Below are 18299 nucleotides of genomic sequence, written 5' to 3'. Positions count from 1 at the left end.
ATTTTACTTTAAAGTAAATTATTGTAATGTTACTTCCAATATCAAAATGAACATGCCAGGACCCATTCTGCTGAGGTTGCTAATTCACAAAGAAGAGACCTCATTTTATTTGTATGTGAATTATTGGAAAGTTACTTCCCATATATGGTAAACATGAACATACCAAGAGTTAACAGTTTATGATTCCTACATGTTTTTTCTTCCTACCATCCCATAACAATTTTTTCAAGGTGCGAGGGCAAGGTTTTCCTCCTGTTACACTTTTCCATTCTAAATTTCCCTTTCACTACTGAATAACCTCAAAGGTCCCAGTGCCTGAACTTTGGCCAAATTTTTGTATTCCATTCCATTAATTGACTGCTTAACTCCTCGACCATATTCTGGCAGTTTCAAAATGGAGTTGCTTAAGGCAGTTACCAGAATGGAGTTCCCTTCCATGTATCTTACCATTTTTGTATTTTAGTTTTGGTTAAATACCGAGAAGAAAAAACGCCTAATTTCTACAAAATATGTGAACAAATTTTTATGTTCATTGTTTTCTGAAGTTAGTATGTAAATAGAGTGCCAGGAGAATAAAACAATGTTGAATTATCTAAGTTTAAAAGAAAAAAATACAATACTTAGAGTCGTAAGTATTTTTTCCAAAGTGGTCCATAATTTATGGTAAAAATCTTGTCAATCCTGGATGTCACCATATGGAGTTCACCATTAAATCTGAAAAAAAAATTGTCCATGTTTTATCACAATGCACCTAAAAGTTGAACATACAGTGTTTTATAAAAGAAACCAAATAATTACTTAGCTAATGATTAGCCTCACATGGCATCCTAAATTAAACAAATTTGCGTGCAAGTGACAATTCCTGTTCACCGCAATGGGAGTTCGCAAGCGACAGAAGCCTACAGCGTCATTCTTATTTATGCCATGCAACCGACAAGACGTTACTGCTTCTCGATTTCATATTTGTCGCTTTCTTGTTTGCTTTTTGAAGTCTGTGATGTATCCACTTTAGTTGTTTTTCGTCTGTTGCATTGTATTGGTTTGCTTTACCTACATTAGTTTTTACTCTTCTGTTAGTTCAGAATACTATTAGTATGTCTGATACCAGTGCTTCCGCTTCCAGTCTTTGCTATTGTAGCGAAGGTTGCAAGACTAGACTGACTAAGATGTGCTAGGATGCACATGAGGTGCATCTAAGTGCAGAGGTCACGTGTGTACGAGAGAGCTTACCTGTGATGTGTAAGGATAGCAGGTGGAAGTGTTTGGAGTCTCACCTTAATAAGTTGGAAAAGAATAGGATCAGGAAGGCAGCCTTTAGAGCCAAAAGTAGGGCATCTCTTAATTGGGATTCTTCCCCTAGGCCTAAGACAGACTCCGGTCTGCCTATTCCGTCTACTCCTGGTAATAATCTTTCACCTATCCTCAGCCCTCTTTCTCTCCTTCCCCCCACTCAGGTGCTCAGCTCCCAAGCTTTCGTACCTGATGTCATTGCCAGTCTAGAGTCTAGGATTAATACAAAATTTGATATGTTTAATCTAGTGTTAAGTTCCGTTGAGGAGTTGGGGCTTCTCTTAGAGTTCTCTTAGAAAAAGCGAGCAGTGATGAAGTGCAAAGTGAGGTGTCAGTGGAGTAGGTGGTTGCATGTCCTGTCGGCTCTCCTAGACGAAGATGACTGTCCTGCTCCCCTACACCTGGGAGAAGACATACCGGAGGTCCAAGGGAGGCTGATGGGGTTTGCCCACGGGCTACCACCCCCTCTGTCGGTCCTGTTGTTAAGTCCCAGGATATGACCAACTGCCGTTGGAAAGGCACGTCAAGTGGATGTGTGCCACTTATCATCCAGTTCCGACTCAGAGTCCGATCCTGAGCGGCGTAGACACTATGGTAACGCGCCCAAGCCATTGAAAAGGCGTGTGTGTGATTCGGCTCCCAAGTCCCCGGTGCCATCAAGCAGCATAAGGACTAAGACAACCTTGACCTTCCTTGTGTAGCTATGGGACTGACCCTCCATTGTTTGCTCCAGTGCAGTTAACCTTTACATCCGTGGGACTCGCCTGTACTGCCATCTCCCAAGGACTCCAAACATCGGAAGCTCCATGCTAAGCACCCGTCACTTGAGTGTCCCGATGGGCGCACTCTCACTCCTGAGAACCCAGTCCCAAGCGCTCTCCTATTTAGTGACCGTGTGCCCACCTCTGGCTTCTGCACCATTAGCTTTGCTCCCATTTTGACTACTCTCCCTTCTGCGCTTCTTGCTCCTGCTCCCATGATAATTGCTCCTGCTATCGTGATGTCCGCACCTGCCCCTTCCTTGGAGCTACAACTCACGACTCTGTCTGCTGCAGGACACATCCCATTGGCAACATCAGGCCATTGTTGCGGAATCAAATGACCCTTCTCTTGCTTTGCTGAAGAGCCAGCTAGCAGAGACCCTGAGTTCTGTCAGGAAAGCTCCTCTATCGGGAGCTTCCTCTAAGACAGCGGACAACCTTTCGCTGGTTTCTTTGGAGGACGAGGGCGATGAGGGTTGACTCGGCTCTGTTGTCTGCTTATAAGGCTTTACTTTGCTTCCTTTTGGAGAGCTATCCATGGGGGTTCTTCTCTTCTACTCTGGCATCTCCTGCCTCCTTGTTCTTGATGTCAAAGAGTCAGTGGGAACTCGCTCTCCTTCCCAAGATGGTCCATTCCATCTCCTCCAGGAAGGTTCTTAAGGTGGTCAAGAATGTAGATCTCAATGAAGAGGAAACAAGGGAAGGCAACTTTTGCTCATCCTCCCTCGCACCTTATCAAAAGGTACCGTAGGCCAAACGACACTGGAGAAAGCCCCTACCTGGGAGTCGCTGCCTCCTCCCAAGGGGACTTATCTAATCTCAACGACTCTGTGCCGTGCAGCCTTCGCCTCTTGCTGAGTTTTCTTCTCTGCGACAGAGCTGGACCACCTTATCAAGAGCTTGTTTGAGGTGTTCAGCTTCCTTGACTGGAGGGTGGGTGCTCTCGCCAAGAAGACAGAGATGGTTGGTTGACTCAATTTCTACAGACCTTTTGAGTGTGCTTTTGTGCAAAAATAAGGCCGTCCAAGATGGTGCAGCAGCACTCTTTATCTTCAGACTACTGAAGAAGAGGGACCTTTGGTGTTCTTTTGCATTGAAGGGAGTTACGGCTTCACTTTTCGCACCTCTGGACTCCTCCCATCTCTTCCCGCAGGCCATGGTAGAGCTGATAGTTGCAGACTTGCGGAAAAAGTAGACTCAGGGCCTCCTGACTCAATCATCACGTTCACAGCCTTCTTCGTTGGTGCCTTTTTGCCTGAAGTTCATCTCTCCACTCCAACAGCCCCCCTTTAGTGCAAAGAGATGCCAGCCTCATTCTAGGCCCCGCTCCAACTTGTGCTTCCATTCTAAGTTTGTCAAGAAGCCCTCCATGCCAAGTCTCAACCGAAGAAGTGAACAGGAAGTCCTTCGTGCCCCAGTGGGAGCCAGGCTCCTCGAGTTCTGGGAGGAGTGGGCTCACAGAGGAACAGAGCCGTGGATCGTAGGGGTATTAAAGAAGGGCTACTGCATCCCTTTCTTGGGGACCCTTCCTTAAAGACACTTGGCCCTTTCAAAGTTAGTATCATCCCTTCTTCTCAAGAAGGCCATTCGAAGGAAGTACCATCCCTCCTTCTCAAGAAGGCCATAGAAGTAGTAGAGGTCCAATCCCGTGAATTTTACAATAAACTATTTGTAGTTCACAAAACATCAGGGACCTGGAGACCAGTACTGGATGTAAGTGCTCTCAATCGCTTTGTAGTAAAGACAAAGTTCAGGATGGAAAAAGCTAGTCAGTCATGTCATCCATTCACTCAGGTGATTGGATGATCAGCCTAGACATACAGGATGCTTATCTCCACATCTCAGTTCATCCAAAGTCCAGGAAATACCTAAGGTTTGTCTTCCAAAGGAGGGTCTTCCAGTTTCGGTCTTTTCACAGCACCTCAAGTATTCTCTCTTCTCTTGCAAAATGGCTTCACCTGGTAGGCATCAATATCAGCCTGTATTTAGATGACTGGCTTCTTTGTTTGCTGCCGAGGAACAGTGCACGAAGAACCTTCAGACAGCGCTTCATCTCTCCCAAGAATTGGGAATCCTGCTAAATCTCCAGAAGTTCCAGTTGGTACCATCTCAGGAGCCTTTATTTAGGGATGATTCCCAACTCCCAGACTTCTCAAGCTTTTCCTTCCACAAAGAGAATTGCGACCTGCACTCAGTCAGTCTCCAAGTTCCTCTCCCATCGTGCTCAGCTCTATAGTGGACGAGTTTGCTGAGAATTCTTTCTTTTATCAAGATCTTAGTTCCACTGGGCAGATTATGCTCAAGAAATCTTCAATTCTTCCTCAAGCCCAACTGGGACAGGAAGACTCAACGATTTTTTCTATCACACAGGAGATAAAATCAGATCTCAAATGGTGGCTATCATAAAGAAGGTATTCACAAGGATCCCTTCGTCCCCCCAAACCCAACCTGGACTTTTATTCGGATGCTAAAGATCTGGGCTGGGGAGCCTTCCTAGGGTCTCAGGTGGTCTCTGGGACCTGGTCTCCAGAGGAAACGAAGCTTCACATCAACTTCAAGGAGTTGAAAGCCATTCACCTGGCCCTACATCAGTTCTCGTTTGTGTACAACAAGACGGTGGTTGTCCATGCAAACAACACCGTGGCCTTGTACATCAAGAAATGGGGCACAAACACCTTTTCCCTATGTCATACTGCACAAGAGCTACTCCTGTGGGCTCATCAACAGCAAGTAACACTAGTCTCCCGCTTCATTCAGGGAAAATTAAATGTCCTGGCAGACGAATTGAGCCAGCAGAGGCAAGTGCTTCCCACTGAATGGACTCTGGATGGCAGAATTTGCTACGACCTGTGGAGATTGTGGGCAGACCACTAATAGACTTGTTCGCAACATCAAGGAACAACTGCCTCGCTTTTTTCATTTCCCCAGCCCTGGACCCTCGGGCGTGGGCGACGGACGCACTGCTGATCGATTGGTCAGGGCTGGATCTTTATGCACTCCCTCCCTTCAGCCAGATCAGGGAAGTTCTGAACAAGTTAGTCTTCCACAGCATTGTCGCAATGACTTGTAGCTCCATTCTGGCCCATGGAAGAATGGTTCTCAGACTTTCTACATCTTCTGGTGGACTTCCCGTGACTGCTCCCCCAAAGACCGTGGTTACTCAGACAACCACACTTCAAGGGTTGTCCACGCTCGCTCTGACAGGCTCCAGGTTGTCAGGAAACTCATCAGAGTGAAGGGATTTTGAGCAGCTGCAGAAGCTACTAGCAATGTTTACCAGTCAAAGTGAGCAGTGTTCTGTAGAAAGTGATTCAGACATCACATCTCATCTTATGAGACATCTGTAATCCAAATCCGCTGATTTTCTCCTCTATTTAAGAACCTTTAAGAACCTTTCATCCTCTACGATTAAAGGTTACCAAGCCTTGCTTTCCTCTGTGTTTAAGCATCGTAATCTGGATCTTTATATGAATCGTGATCATGCCCTAATGGAATCTTTTGACACTTCGAAGCATTAGTCAACAGTGGTTCCTGGAACCTGGAAGTAGTATTGAAGTGGCTTATGGGCCCTCCTTTCGAGCCACTCAAGTCCACCTCTCTCAAAGATGTTTTACGTAAAAAACTGTTTTTAGTAGTGTTAGCTACGGCTAAGTGCGTGAGAGAGATACACACAATTGATAGGAAAGCTGGATTCTCGCAAGGCAATGCTGTCTGCTACTTCACCTTGTAAACAGGTATCCTGGGCTCGGACAAAGAAGAAAGAGCTCTCTGCCCGGTCAGAGCACTGAAATGTTGCCTGGAGAGAAAGATGATCATCTTGCTTTCCAAGAACGGCCTCTTGTTCTTTATCAGATCTAAAATCCGAAGCTCATTCCCTGATACAGGAGGAATCGCTTCCATTGCTTGAAGTGAGAGTGCATGAGGTCAGAGCTTTGGCTACCTCTCTCTCCTTTAAAATAAACTTGTCTCTCTCGGCAATACTTCAATCAACCTTTTGGAGGTGTAAGTCAATATTTGTGTTACACTAAAGCAGCTCGCCATTCGTTAGCCAATGAAAATGCAAAGGCATGAAGCCCTCCCTTGCTCCGCCACTATAAAAGCAGACGGACTCACCCTCTTGCTTCAGTCCATCACCTACCTCTGCCTAAGGGGAGTCTAAAGTTCCAGACGAAACGTCGTGGCCCTACGAAAGGAATAAAATTGCAAGTTATCCTCGATAAACTTTATGGGATATACCCTGAAAATCTGACCACTGCCTCCGGCATTTTAATAAAATTAAAATTGACTTTGATAATTACCTATTTGAGACATGCCAACCTTCGGTGCATTGCTCACCAGTTTAAACAACAATGAGAAAACAATATTTAGGAAAATAGAGAAGAATCAGTATAAAATTAATGCAGCTGAGGCAGCAATTACTTTTAATAAAATGACATTTCATACTTACCAAGTAATTACTAAATCAGAGCCCACCCTCCTACCCTCTGATTTTCATGGACTTAGCAGCTATAAATAAGAATGACGCTGTAGGCTTCTGTCGCTTGCGGGCTCCCGTTGCAGTGGGCGGGAACTGTCACCACGCATTACAACAGTCACTTGTGCACAAATTTTTAAAATTTAGGATTCCATGCAAGGCTAATCGTTAGCTAAGTAATTACTTGGCAAGTATATTAAAAAACTTAATTTTATCATAAAAATATCATTTTAAAATAACTTTAGTCTCTAAATGCTTTTATTAATACTTTGTATTAATACAATCATACATTGCTTAAAATAACTTTAAATTGCACACTAAAGATGCTGCTATTAATATTTATAATCTTTGTATCTCAAATTTTACTTTCTTGTCTCAAGTAAAAATTACGAATAACTCATGAGTTTCAGTTCTTTCTCAAACTGGAGTACTGCAGTTCTTTCACCATTAAATACTTATGCATAAAAGGAAAATTTTCACTCACCGGTCATCTTTGGCAGCAGCTTGCTCCAAAACATCAGAAAACTTCAGTAACTCATGACCTAGCTCAACACTCTGTGATCCGTAACGATACTCCACAGACCGGACACATTCCCTCAATATATCACAACAAGCCACAAAATCACCTGTTTGAGGAGAAAGTTTTAGTTACAAAACAAATTTAACAAATTATTGCCAAAATTGTAAAAACTGCAAACTGCCGTAAATGTACTTATGTGTGTGTGTGTATGTTTTTTTTTTTTTTTTGAAGGGGGGGGGGGGGGAGAAAAAAAAATCTGTATTCTAATATACAGGCAGTTCCTAGTTACTGACGATCCTGTTTTATGGCGCTTGTCTAGCACCATAAAATTGGCAACTTTTGGCACCGTAATGCCCTGATTTCCTGTTGTCAGCACCGATACAGTAGCCCTCTGTATTTATGGCGAAGGGTACCAGACCCCTCATGAATAGCTAAAATCTGCGAATACTTAAAACCCCTCTAAAAACACTTACAACTGCTATTTTGATAGTTAAAACACACACATAAAAAAACTAAAAAAGCTTATACCTGAGTTTTTTATTAGCTTTGTCACAAAAGATGCATTTAGTCACAAAAATGATATGAAAATACAGTAATTTGTGAATATTTATCGGTGAAAAATATTGCAAATAGGCGAATAATGGGTATATACAGTCCACTGAAAAATTTGTAAATCATGAGTCTGGGAAAGGGGGGGAGGGGGGGAGAACTGTACAGAGTTAAGGTGCCCATACATACCTAACAGAGGTGCCATTAACCGGTTATCAGTGCGATAAATTGCAGTTTCAGTTAATGACAATTTTTATCATTATCAAGCCTGTCAGAACGGAACCCTCACCAATAACAGGGGACTGCCTGTGTTAACAATTGCACTAATGATGCTTTTACCAGATAAAAGTAAAGAAATTTTCCAATTCAAACTGATGTAAGCAATTAGTGGCAATTATCCAGAGAGGGGTGACCAATTCAAACTGATCTAAAAAATTAATGGCAATTATCAAGATAGGGAACACCAATGGAAGAAAAAGCAACAATATTCAGCAATATGGCTTAAACATAGGCACAGTACTTCCTTTAATTCAAAAGTCAAACTAAACTTACATCCAAGGCATTAAAAAAGGATATATTGATAATAAAATTATAATATCAGTGAGCTGTGCCTGGACAATCCTTGGCCTAAGACGTCCGGAAAAACAATAACAATGAGGAAGCAGATGTATAAGCTGACATTGAAAATGTCAGCTCATACAAAAGGAGAACAAGCTAATACATTTGGCACTGTAAATTTTCCAGTGATGTGGTTGGAAAATGATGGAACCATGAGATGTTAGTGAGCCACCAGCATCTCCTGTTCCCTAAGTACAATGTGGCAAAGGCTTGTTTGCATTACAGAAAGCTTGCCTGAGGAGTTATGATATATGGCATAAGGCTTCTAGACACTGATTTTCCTAAAAGTAAAATTACTATCTAAGGAGCTTGATAAATCATTGCTCACCACCAGAATGACAGCCACTTTCAACCGACAGTACTTGGTTATTAAATAAGTGCAGTAATCCACAATGAAACTTCCGATATCCTCCAAGTGTGAGCTTTAACCTAATATAGCCTTGAGTGATAGCACTAAAAATGTTAAATGGCATCCAAGCTTTAACCCTTTAACACAGTACTTGATGCTTGAGAACAGTCAAACTTTGATCAGAAGTCTTTTTAGGCATACCAGGGTGCTTTTACCGAGACAGAATCTCATGGTTGCCACCTTCATTAAATATGGCAACCCAGCGTCGAACTGAACACCTCCTCACACCCAGCTGATCTGACATCTGCTTTGTTTTAAGGCCAGATTACTTCAATGCACATATCTCTGCTATTAACTGTTGACTCAAATCACTGTCTTGGCCCATATCAAGGTCAAGGGGCAATAAAGTGATATGTGGTAGGCAAAAATTGCGGTGGGAGCGGTGACCAAAAAATATATACAGGCTCTTATTAAACTTCCAAACAAGTGACTGAGAGCTCTCTCCTTGTTGAGTGTCTAAATTCCATCCCTTTCTCTACATGATGTAAGCAGCCTAATGCATTGACGAAATTTCTTCCCTCCAACTTTTCCTTTCCTTAAACATTTGACAAGATATTAGGCCGCTTGACGCTAAGCGGCCTAATATCTTGTAGAGCAGTTAGGAGTGGTTATAAGTATTTGGAGGGAGACTGTACACAAGCATGGTTTATCTCATAGAAGCATCCATATCTAGCTACCAGGGAAGACCAGTGAACATCTTGAAAGTCACCGGAACCAAAACAATGAAATGAAAGAACCACTTGGAAGGATCACCTCTCCTTGAGAAGTATGAGCTTGGTCGAGAAGAATACCTGTGTATATATAAAATGAAACTTAGATTGTGTTTGTGAAAGCACCAGCCTCCTAGACTCCATATTCCTACTGTTGATCACTTTTTGAAATAGACTAAAAGCATTAATGATACTAAAATCATCTAGATAGAGTTTCAGAATGAAATAATCTAGATAGAAAAAGTGTCAGAATGAAATCATCTAGATAGCTTTCTAAGTACAGGCTAAACCCTCACTCATAAAATGGCCGCCCCCAAACAAATAAAGAGCAAACGAAGTGCTGGCTGCCCATATGGCATAATTGTCTCATTTTTTTTCTTTCCTGTAACATTTCTCCCCTGATGCCAAATATCCTGTGTCATTCTAGGTTGCCACAAGAGAGCCACTGCAAGGACTGGAAGAACTACTACTCAGGCCAGCAGCCATATTGGGCCCTAAGGCAATCTAGCTTCCCAAACTTGGCAGCGAGCACCTGGATTCGTTCTTACAAGTATTTTGGCTTTGATAGCAAGCAAGCATCCCTAGTTCTCGTTCTCCAAGTAGATCCTGTGCTCATCATCTCTCTCCATTCATCAGTAAACCTTTCTTTTGTTCCCCTAGTTCATCCTTTTCTCAGCCTGCCACCCTTCGTTTGCATGCTAGTTTAATTACCATTTGTGAACAATGTGATATAAGTAAGTTTGATTGCCTGTGCCATTTGTGGGCATGTTGATAATGAATCCTTATAACTGTGGGAACGTTGATAGTGAATCCTTATTACTATTTCAATTGCATGATATTAGGGCTTCAGTTCTTGCCGATCCTATAGTTACTTTGACACCCTTCTCTTTCAGAGGGATGCCTTTATTGTGAGTGATCAAGGACACTCTCAGCTCAACCTTACATTTGTCACCTGGACCTATCCATGTACGATGAGGAACTTCATCTGTTATGGCACTGCCGAATCTTTATAATTTAAGCTATTGTTATTCACATGTGCCCCTGGTTTGTTTGTTTGTGTGGTGTTTTTACGTTGCATGGAACCAGTGGTTATTCAGCAACGGGACCAACGGCTTTATGTGACTTCCGAACCATATTGAGAGAGAACTTCTATCACCAGAAATACACATCTCTAACTCCTCAATGGAATGCCCGGGAATCAAACTCGTGGCCACCAAGGTGGCAGGCCAAGACCATACCGATCACGCCACTGAGGCGTTGTGCGCCCCTAGTGTAATTTATTTGTAAATTATTGTTTTAAATTGTTGAGTAAATGTAATAAATCATTAACTGATTATAATTATGCCTTGCAGTAACTTGACTGAAAAAGATTACCGAAGGTTTACACTACTATTCTTTTCATCTTTCTTAGTTTTGTTTTATAGTCAGCCATTTTATAGAGTTCCACTGCTGGGCCAAGGCTGGCATATAACAATAGAAAAAGTGTCTTTTACCATAAAGGAGCAAGAAAGGTATGCGGGCCTTGCGTATATTATGCAGACCAAAAGGTGTTAAAAGGTGTACTATAGTTTAAATGCGAGTTGAAGCTATTACAATTGGCAGAAATTAATGTGTGGAACCTTGGTTGTTTAGATGCTTCTTCAAATCAATGGAATGTGAGAAAAATGGTAAAGCACTTTTTAAAGAATATGAAAATAAAGAAATACAAAGCCATGATGGTAATTAAGAACCTGGACTCAAGACTAGGTAGTAGGTAAAGGTCTCCAGTGAAGAGTGCTCAACTTTCTCTGCCACTTTCACAAGGGTCAAGTTGCTAATACAGTTTCTGTGATGTCACTGACAGACAGTGCCATTATACAAATTCCAAGGGTGTTTATGAATCTTGTCTTGCATGAGACAAAGGCGCTGTCACACTAGCGAAATTTCCGTCTACTTTTGAATTTGACGTCGACTTTCCATGTTTTGACGATGACTTTCTGGTGTCGTCGTCACGAATTTTGAAAACCGTACCGATCGAATTCAACCCATCACTACTGTCGATTTATTGTTTGTTTATAACTTGGAGAGCGCGCATTTCAAGTCATCAGATGCAAGATTGAGTTGTTGGTACAGTGGACAAGATTGCCAGAACAGTTTTTGGTCGAAGATATGAGGGAGAGACGATGCTTATGGGACCATAAGCATGATAGTTTTATGAAAAAGGGCGTTAAATGGAAAAATTACCAAGAAATCACCATGCGACTCAGGGAAAACTTTCCTGAACTTGCTGATCTTCATACACATAAGCATGCTATATCATGAATATCAGATTGTTATATAGCGTAGGTCTGCTCTCTTTATGATTTTTTTCTTCTTGTTTGCTTTAGCAAATAATACAAACAAAAGTCTTTACAATTCTTGCAGTGTTTCTCTAGCTTAATTTATAATACAGTCTGACTGTGGTTGTGTAAACAAGGTTACGAATAGCCTATCTAGGCTAGCCCTAGCTTATTTATTTTGATAAAACTTTTCACGTCTTTTTAACCAGGACCGAACCCAAAGACTTTTTTTTTTAATTCTATGCAGCATCATTAAACACATGCAAGCACGACCCACTAGTTGCTTTGTGTTATAAAGCATAGTTGTTTTATCGGTCCAGGAAGTCACAGCTCAGATGGTTTGTTTACGTTTTGATAATGACAACCACGGTATGAAGAAGAACGTGTGTGACAACAAGAGTACGGAATGACGTCGACTTCTTTGGAAAGTCGAAGAAAAACTCAGAAAAAGTCGAAGGAAAATTCGCTAGTGTGACAGCGCCTTTAGTGTAAATGGAGTTCCACTAGAATTTCAATAACACCAACAGACCTAGACCTCACTAAAATTTCAATATAGGCAGTTCCTGGGTTACGTCGTTCCAGACATACAACGCTTGCCTCATGGTACAATTAACCTCAATTTTTTGGCACCGTTACCCAGACTTACAGTGCTGTAAGTGTTATTTATTCCCATTATGATTATATGATGCTTCAGGTTGTGGCAATTCTCGCCTTACAGCATGCTACTGAGGACGGAATCCCTGCCGTAAGACGGGGACTGCCTGGAACACCCACAGAACTAGACCAAAGAATTCAGTAAATTTATAATAAAACTTGTGTCCCAAAATACTTTACCTGATTCTGCTAGCATCTTCGCAAGGGTGTCTTTCAGAGTAAGGAAGAAGTGATTTTGTGATAAGTACACTTTTGATCCCAGTTTAATTGCAGTTCTGAGTTTCATGATTGCATTAGAAAGATCTCCCTTCTGCCATGCATCCTCAGCTGGATTATGTGGAAAGGGAAAAAAATTAGTGAAGAATACCTCATACTAACATTAAATTAGTAACGTAAAGAATGATTTTATCTATGACATTTTACAACAATTACTCACAACAAAGTTTAAAGGTAGTATGCTATGATTTTTATATTCAGTGTTAGCATATTCTCAACTAAATCAACATAATTTACATAAATAAATATCCAATGTTTTTCCTGCTGTTTCAAATTGTAAGGTTACAAAATTTCTACTAACGCCAATATTTTAATTATGTATCTAATCATCCTAGAATGCTGTGATGAGAAAGGAAACGCCATATTCAGTAACGTGTTTGCTTCCTGATTATTTGCTGAAGGTATATTACAAATTAGCAAGTACAATAATTTGTTTTCCTTTGTCTAAGAAGATGAAGGTGTATCAAACAAAAATGTAGAGCAAATGATTCTGTTAAGTGCTTTGGCTTTGCAATGAAAGAATCAGGAGTCTACAGTATATTGCCTATACTACTCCAGCAAAGGCTTATAATGTAGACTGCTTTGTACATTCAATATTAAAATACTTGCCCAACTTTTTGGTTGGCTTCACCCTCGACACCATTCCCAGACAGTTATTTTTGAAGATCGACTGCTGGCTGGTTAGTTGCCGTAAGCAAGAGATTTCAACTCTGACCCTAGCTAGGCACTTTTTCAAATGTCTTTCCAATTTAATATACTTTTTCTCCTGCATGCACTTGAAGATCAGCAGTTATCCACGACAAACTTACCTTTAGGAACAGGCTTTCCCTGATTGGGTGACAATTACCTGTGATAACACTTGAATTTTTATATACTGCACAGTCAGCCAAATTAGAATTGGCAGAGTTTCATAATTTTTTGTTCATCTGCCTGTCACACAATTCATGCCTCATTAATCTATTTTTCTTTTTGAAGATGGAAGAATGTAATGACATTAAAAACAGTCACTGATATCTTTAGAACATCAAGTTATATTATTGTGTAAAATTATTTTCCATTTAGTAAAATTAACGTTAACGAAATGAAGTGATAAAAAATGTCATGTCACAACCACTGACATACATTACTAGGTAGATAAGAGACACCACACCCATCATTATTAGTATTGTATAAACATAGTTCTCATATTATCATTTCAAAATTAAGTTGAAGGTAGTTGAATGATTCCACTTATTAACTTTACAGAAAACATTAAAAACTCACAAAATGCTATAAAAAATAAAGATAACTTAAAAAAAAAAAAAATAAATAAATAAAAAAAAAACTTATAAGTGTGACCCATGCAACCTCACTCTATTGTTTTTGATGTTGTGATGTGGGCAGGAATCGAAAATCAACGTGTCAAGAGAGATATCAAGAAAGCTTAATATACCGAAGAGAATCATACATAGATAAACCAAATCGTTTAGACGACAAAGTTTAGAAAATTGGCCTAGATGAAGCATCATAAGAAAGCAAGACAATACAGCAGTGTAAATGTCACTGATAAATGCTGAATTCTATTGCCTCATCAAGATATTGTTGAACTAGGAATCATGACCAGGTCTATGCCTATGACTGGTGTCTGATGAATACTTTAGATGGAGAGGAAGATTGTAAAAAATACACATGAAATCTTTGATAAGTGTCTAATGAATAAGCAAGCCTACCTTTGATGGATGGGAGATTCAGTTAGACTTACTTTTCTTTTTCTCTTTTTATGTGTCCAGTGAATACCACTGTTAGGGAGGGAAATAGGTTCAATGATGCATGCATTTTTTTCTGCAAAACCTGAATAATACATTTTATTGGGAGACACTTTATTCACATTGGTCTGATCCCTCTATCCTCCTCCTCACACGGCACCACCGCTCCCTGACATCTCAGGTTACTCCGACTTTTTGCTACCAATCCATCGCATGAAAGCAGCGCTGGTGACAATGGTTATTTTAAAAATCCCCTCACCAACAAATGCACATGTTAACTGAACATTTTCTGCTCAAAATTACTTTTTCTTTCATTCCCCAAAATATTTGCATAAACTCAAGTGTTACACCCTGTATGACTGCTGCAGCTGTCAGAGAACAACCCCTGATTATAGCAATAGGGTTTTATTGTTAAAAGATATTTATATAGTGGAAATGAATAACTACAAAAAGATTAACCCAAGAAAGCTTTTATGAAAGTAAGCCTTTCTTAATTAATTCATCAGCTTTGACTCCACAGCTTTCCAACGTGTCTGGATGAAACAGGATGATATACAAGGCATTAGATAATAAAAAAAATAAACTATTTGTTTGACTTCTTTTGATTGCTTTTTGACATGAGATAGCTAAATCTGAGTAAATTATGTTAAGTAATAATGAAAAGGATAAGAAAAAAGGAGAACATGGATCAGGAATAATAAAATAAAAGCAGATTAATATAATATGTATTGTCATTGTTGATTTAAATATTCATTCACATTATGTATCCAAAGAGTATACAGCCAAAAATAGACCTAGACTAATCTGGTGTCAATATCGGGAGTTAAATTTAGGCTATTAAATTTTGTGCAAATTATTTTACTGATCAGAGGACAAAATTAGATGAATTGCACTTTGGTATTAAAGAATATTGACAGGTTTAATGTGTTATGTATTAGCTGTAGGTGACGAAGCGATGACACCCCAGTACTGTACAATATTTGGATCAAGACTCGACTGGCAGCACAGCCAACTTCCCAACGTTTATGCCATTGCTCTCATGAAGCATTACTTGAGAATAAAATTAGAAATTGTGGACTTGTGGATATATTTTCCTTACTTTGCAAAATATTCATCTTTGACACATTGAATAAATTTACTTCATTTCCATTTAATTTATTTCAAGTACTGTATAACATCTTTGAAAGGAAATATTATTTATTGATAAGTAAATAATCTGGCACCTGCATATGGCAATATTTCCATAACGAACAATGGATTAACCCTTAAACGCCGACTGGACGTATTATACGTCGACTAAAATTGTCTGTTGGGTGCCAAGTGGATGTACGGTACGTCGACTACAAAAAGTTTTTTAAATATTTGCACAAAAATAGTTATAGGCCTAGTTTGCGAAAAATTTTAAATCACGCGCCTAAAGGGATACTGGGAATTCACGGATCACGCTGTTTTGTTTACAAGCATTACCCGGGTGTGCATGCGCGAACTTCTTTCTTCTCACACTACAAAGCATCAGCGACGCATCTCAAAAATTCTTTCGTCACTTTGTCATAATTTTTGCAGCATTTTATATTAGCCATTACATAGAGCTTTATATATGAAAATGTGCGCATTTCATGTAGAATACAATAAAAATCAACCCATGGTTGTAGCTTTTATCAGTTTTGAAATATTTTCATATAAATCACAACAAGTGCCAAAATTTCAACCTTCGGTCAACTTTGACTCAACCAAAATGGTCAAAAAATGCAATTGTAAGCTAAAACTCTTACATTCTAGTAAAATTCAATCATTTACCTTCATTTTGCAACAAACTGGAAGTCTCTAGCACAATATTTCGATTTATGGTGAATTTTTGAAAAAAACTTTTTCTTTATGTCCATGCGGTAACTGCTGAAAATCTCAGAAATTCTTTGTCGTAATTTTTGCAATGTTTTATATTAGCCATTACATAAAGTTTTATTTATGAAAATGTGCCCCATTTCATGTAAAATACAACAAAAAACAACCCATGGTTGTAGCTTTTATCAGTTCTGAAATATTTTCATATAAATCACGATAAGTGCCAAAATTTCAACCTTCGGTCAACTTTGACTCGACCGAAATTGGTTGAAAAACACAATTAAAGCTAAAACTCTTACATTCTAGTAATATTCAATCATTTACCTTCATTTTGCAACAAATTGGAAGTCTCTAGCACAATATTTCGATTTATGGTGAATTTTTGAAAAAAAAATTTTCCTTACGTCCACGCACAGTAACTCGGCCAAAAATCTTGTAAATTCTTTCGTCACTTTTCAAACACTATTTTAAGTAGTGAGATAGGAAGATAAATTTATACTACCTCCAAAAAGTCAACTGAAGAATGGTCAAAAGGTAAATCATGCTTGAAGGTGAGAGACTTGGACTTCAGACGCTTTCACTTTGAACGCAGTGTTTTCCTGGATCCATGAATGCGCCTCGTAGATCAGGTCCCTTGTGAAGAATGACAGTGCATTCTTCGAAAGTGTCAGAAGAAATCTTGACAGAACAACAGAAGTTGCTAGAAAGTCCTCTGATCTTTTCGTCCTTCGCCACTAAACTCTTAACATGGAAGGAGCAAGGCCAGGGCTTGGATGGGCCCTTGTTCTTGGCTAGGAAACCTAAGGCAAAAGAGCACACTGCATCTCCCTGGGAAAATGTCAATAGCTTGCAGTTCACTTACACACTTGGCAGTAGCCAAAGCTACAAGGACGAGTCTCTTCCAAGTGAGGCTTTTGAGGGAAGCAAAACCGAAGGGTTCGAAAGGAGAGCCTGTTAGCCACTTTAGCATAATTCTAGGTTCCAAGAAACCAGATCGGTCTCTGCTTAGCAATATCGAATAACTTAATGAGGTCATTAAGATCCTGGTTTGATGACAGATCCATACGTCTGTGCTTAAAAAGAAGGAAAACATCATTTGCTATCCTTTACTGGTGGAAGTGGACAGACCTCTGGAGGTCTTCAGTTAGAGGAGAAAGTCCACTAGTATTTGGGTCAAAGATATCTCAAAAGATGAGACATGTCTGTAAAACTCAAATTTTATTGGTAAATGTAGCAAGATTGTCATCTGCACTTTGTAATAGCTTCCACAGGTCTTCTAGAAAAAACTTTCACTCTGATGAGTTTCCTGACAGTATCTCTTGAAGTAAGGTTGTTTGAGTAGCCACTTGTCTTTGGGGAAGCAGCCTCTGGAAGTCTATCAAAGGACGTAGAAGGTCTGGGAACCATTCCTTCATGGGTCAGAACAAGCTACAAGTGTCATTGAGACATGGTGTGACACGAACTTGTTCAGCACTCCCTTCACCCAGTCTTGGAGCATGGTGTGTGTCACCTCATACCAGGGAATCTGGGGCTGAGGAGCACAGGAGAGGAAGACAATTGTTTCTTGAGGTGGAAAACAGGTCTAAAGTCGGTTTGCCCCACATTCTCTAAAGGTTGACAAAGACTGTGTGATCCAGGGTCCACTGAGTGGGAAGGACCTGCTTCTGATGGCTCAGTTTGTCCACCAGGACGTTTAGTTTCCTTTGAATAAATCGAGTGGCCAATGTCCCTTGATTTTAGTGTTGTCTGCATGTAATACCCCTGCTTTGTTGTGAGTCAAGGTCGAGACGTACTGAAGGCCTAGATGAATGGGCTGAACTCCCAGACATTGATAAGTAGTTTCCGTTCTTCTGAGGACCATGTCCCAGAAACTTCCAGATTCCCTAAAAGGGCTCCCCAGCCTAGATTCGAGGCTCCAAGGATGAAGAGACTTTCCCTGCGAAAGTCTTGCTTTGAACAGCTACCATTGGAGTTCTGATTTTATTTCCTGAGTGATGGGAACACAATAGAGCCTGGTTGAGTTTTCCTGCCCCAGTTGACTTTGATATACAGGCAGTCCCCGGGTTACGACGGGGGTTCTGTTCTTGAAACGCGTCGTATCCCGAAAATCGTCGTAAGCCGGAACGACGTTTG

General features: G+C 40.2%; 1 protein-coding gene across 3 annotated transcripts in view; it reads right to left on the bottom strand.

Moving 5' to 3' along the window:
* Window positions 1–583: 583 nt before the first annotated feature.
* LOC135221644 (SET and MYND domain-containing protein 4-like) overlaps window positions 584–18299 on the bottom strand; it is a 158365-nt gene continuing 140649 nt past the window's right edge. For all 3 annotated transcript variants that reach the window (XM_064259332.1, XM_064259331.1, XM_064259333.1), the window contains 3 exons: window positions 12484–12630; window positions 7010–7151; window positions 584–714 (listed from right to left, as the gene is read on the bottom strand). In XM_064259332.1, coding sequence (XP_064115402.1) covers window positions 621–714; window positions 7010–7151; window positions 12484–12630 — 383 coding nt within the window. In that variant the 3' untranslated portion in view covers window positions 584–620. The remainder of the gene's footprint in view (window positions 715–7009; window positions 7152–12483; window positions 12631–18299) is intronic.

The sequence above is a fragment of the Macrobrachium nipponense genome, chromosome 3 (genome assembly GCF_015104395.2).
Source record: "Macrobrachium nipponense isolate FS-2020 chromosome 3, ASM1510439v2, whole genome shotgun sequence".
Taxonomy (NCBI): Eukaryota; Metazoa; Arthropoda; class Malacostraca; order Decapoda; family Palaemonidae; genus Macrobrachium; species Macrobrachium nipponense.
Note: the sequence above shows the minus strand (reverse complement) of the source record. Positions and strands in the feature narration are given on the sequence as shown.